General features: G+C 34.9%; 1 protein-coding gene across 1 annotated transcript; it reads right to left on the minus strand.

Annotated features, from left to right (window-relative positions):
- Positions 1–1079: 1079 nt before the first annotated feature.
- On the minus strand, positions 1080–2328 carry LOC106121853 (lipase member I). The gene is made up of 2 exons (XM_013317681.1): positions 2193–2328; positions 1080–2118 (listed from the first exon to the last, which is right to left on the minus strand). Exons 1-2 carry the CDS (start codon positions 2326–2328, stop codon positions 1181–1183), a joined length of 1074 nt encoding a protein of 357 aa, XP_013173135.1. The 3' UTR covers positions 1080–1180.
- Positions 2329–3542: the final 1214 nt, after the last annotated feature.

Raw genomic sequence — 3542 nt, forward strand, 5'->3', positions numbered from 1 at the left:
TACATAAAAACATAATGCCATCCCACTCACTTTCTCCGATAAAACAAAGACAGCAATATGTTTTCGGAGAAATGTTTCAGCAGTGTAAACCGCCGATTATATTGTGCAAAACATTTAGGTTAAAAGACATGAAATTAATTTCGCTGTCCACAGGCATATAATGAGTTTAGTCGTTTTTTTGTTTAATGTTTTGCCCGACATCCGATATTACGTAAGTAAGTTTTCTCAGTCGCTATCAATTAATCGTATCATTGCCTTCGATACAGTTGTTAGAACCGATTAATTGAAACAGTATTTAGTTGAGAAACAAGCGTCTATCTATACTTTAACATTAAAAAGAGGAAAGTTTTTTTTTAAAGAATAAACTCAAAAACTACTTGATCTATTTCAAAAATTCTTTTGACATTAGCAAGCTACATGACCACTGAGTTACATACATAGGCTATAATTTTGTTTTATTAAACTGTTTGTCAAAGATCGCAAAGTAAATTACCGAATACCGTATAAAAGTGCACACTATGACATAATTTGACACACATAAAAATTGACCCAAATATTTTATCGATTAAAGGGCGCTTCGAACACACCAACCTGTCGGCTCAATTTCTTAAGCTGTCGTAGTGAAACTAAGAGAATGAAATTACTAAAATATTGCTTAAGTATCATGCAGTAAGTCTATAAAAATATACACTTCTTTTATTTTCTCACACTCAATTTCTATTTTTTTTTTGGACTAAAAGTTAAAAGAGACTTCGTAAAAACGCAGTTACAGACGCTGCCAATACCTCAACATTAGGCACGGTTAAGTACTTGTTGCAAAAGGATATTTCTTAATGTTTACAAAAAATTCAAATATCAGTTTCCAATTTCATATTATTTAAGTATTTTGATTAAAAATCAATATTTAATTTTATATTAAAATTTTATATGCTGGTTTTCAGACTTTAAAATACTTGTAAGTAAAGTGTGGCAATTATTTTTTTCATAATAACATACTGTTACAATATTATTGACATTGACTCACACGGAACGAATGCAGTTCGGCCTTCACTGTTTTTATGACATTAAGCAAAGAGCAATGACGTAAAAAGCTAATAAATATATTTTTAATATTTCTCACTGTTTGCGTAAAGTCTGTACAGTATATGGCAAATATCACAGAAATTATTTCTTATAGTGTTCAAGTTAAAGCCATTAACCAACTGTCGACGGGCGGCTTTGTAATTTTTGTCCCATCCATTCCAAGGCCAAAAGGTGAACTTCCAGATGTTCTTAGATAGTAAAGTCCACGTGTTTTTATCGAAGACCCGTACCCGAGAACGGCAAGATCTTTTTCACAGGCATTTTGCTCGAAATGCTGCCAACTTTTACATCTAATACCCACAAATGACTTAGGTGTTTTTATACTTTCGGCGTAAACGGACGCCGCTCGCAGATGACTGCAGGATGGCACCATACATCCGGGCTGCACCGGCCCACCACCATTAATATAGAAATCGGCATGACCCAATGGTTCTATGACGCCTTGAATTAATCTGTTTGAATGTACAACATCAACGTACAAGGCATCAGTTTTATCCAGTCTCTGGTCAGCGTACGTGTAGGAGAAGCAAGGTCCTGCAGGATCCAAGCCAGTTATTCGTCCTATAGAACGACTTTTGTACTGTCGAAAATATTTTCCGGTCCAACCGGCGATGTGAGCGCCAAGGCTGATGCCGAGAAGATGAAAGTCTTCAGCGTTTGCTCCGAAAGTTTCTAAATTCGCCAATAAATTTGCTAGTCTCTTTCCAACCAAACGAGCGTTGTGTACGGATAAAACGTATCCCTTATTCATCATTTCTTCTGCATCGACTAACAAGACATTGAATATTTGTTTGTCATTATACGCTTCGGCTAAATCCTGTGAGACTGATGATTGGGAGCTATCTCTAAACCCGTGAATAATGATTTTCGTTTGCTTCGTAATATCAAACATGGCGGGTTGTGTGAGTGTTTGGTAAGCTTTATCTATAGCAAAAGTTTTTCTCATAGTGGTATCAAGATGGGTAATTTTCATTGTTTTAACAATATCATCTTGACTGCTCATTGAATTAAACTGTAGATCCACTAGAGCTCTACCTGCGAAAGCAGAAATTATTTTATTTACAACGGTACTTATCTGCATTACGTTACTTATCTTTTTAATAACTTACATGCGCTAGACAGTCGTACGTAGAGGAGTTCAGCGAAAGTAAGGTCTGCTTCAGAGCGGCGTGCACCTTGAGGTGTCACTTGTAAAGGTGACAAGATCGCGAGCAGTGTAAACAGTAGCACGGTGTGTCGGTGCATGGCCCGAGCCCCGCCGCTAACACGGTCACTGTGTCACTGTCCGCAAAGAGAGAGGTACGTCTAGCACTCGCCTCACAAAAGGGAAATCGCCGAGGAGGGGATTATCTGGTGCAATTAATGTGCACTCAGCTCTACATTCGCGCGCCGAAGGCCATTGACTGATATTAAGTTTACATTGAAACATTATATCATATAAGCGCATGCCTCGATAAATCACTTATCGGGCATATTTTTTTATGTTACCAATAAAAAATAGATAAATTAAATATTTTGTACTCTACCCTGTCAATAAATAGTTATTACAATAAACATATTCTTCAACGTTGAATCTTTGTTAATTGTTTTACAACTTTGGAAAAATAAATAAATTATTATGTGTTCTTACTTATACCTACTTCATGAATTTACTACTTACATTTTTTACAACAATGCATCAAAACAGCTGACAATCATTATACATATTATTTTTATTTTAAAACACGTTGAAAAATATTTCACTCCTACTTGTTTAATTTTTATCCAGAAAATTATACTGTAAACATAATAAAATGAATGAATATTTTTATTACATATTATAATTTTCCTCATCATTATCATTTCACTATACGTCCCCACTGAGGGGATCGGAGCCTTCCCTAAGTAAAGGGTAATTAGGCCATAGTCAACTACGCTGGCCCAGTGCGGGTTGGTTGACTTCACACATATCTTTATAATTCTTCTCAGATATGTGCAGGTTGCTTCACGATGTTTTCCGTCACCGTAAGAACGTCGGATAAATGTACATATGTAAATCGGAAATCGAAAAACACATTGGTACATGGCGGGATTCGAATCCAGGACCTGCAGATTGCAAGTCAAGTGCTTGAGCTACCGACGCTCTATTATTTATTATTATAATTTTATCATACAAAGTACTTTTCCATTGAATAGAAAATTTTAATATTTAGAATATAATTAACAAGATATTAAAAAATACTTGCAACTCTTTACGTCATTAGCAGTTATAAACATTTCATTAAAATTAGCTTAAAAAAACTTTGCGAAGGAATTCATTTGATATGTAAATTAACGACTCTAGTCAATGATTGTCGTAGATAAAGTAAAATTGAAACTCTGTGTCAATTTATCATTAGTTCAATACTTTGATGATAAAAGTGTAAAGTATTTTGTAGCACTATGTAATAAAAATCTTTTCCAAGCGGAGTTATAGTTTC

This window comes from Papilio xuthus, unplaced genomic scaffold (assembly GCF_000836235.2).
Source record: "Papilio xuthus unplaced genomic scaffold, Pxut_1.1 DF826933.1, whole genome shotgun sequence".
NCBI lineage: Eukaryota > Metazoa > Arthropoda > Insecta > Lepidoptera > Papilionidae > Papilio > Papilio xuthus.

Bases quoted from the DNA above. Each gene is read 5' to 3' on its own strand.
- LOC106121853 (XM_013317681.1), bottom strand. From the start codon at position 2,328: ATGCACCGACACACCGTGCTACTGTTTACACTGCTCGCGATCTTGTCA. The intron at 2,119-2,192 runs GTAAGTTATTAA...CTGCTTTCGCAG, and splicing joins CGTACGACTGTCTAGCGCAT to GTAGAGCTCTAGTGGATCTA.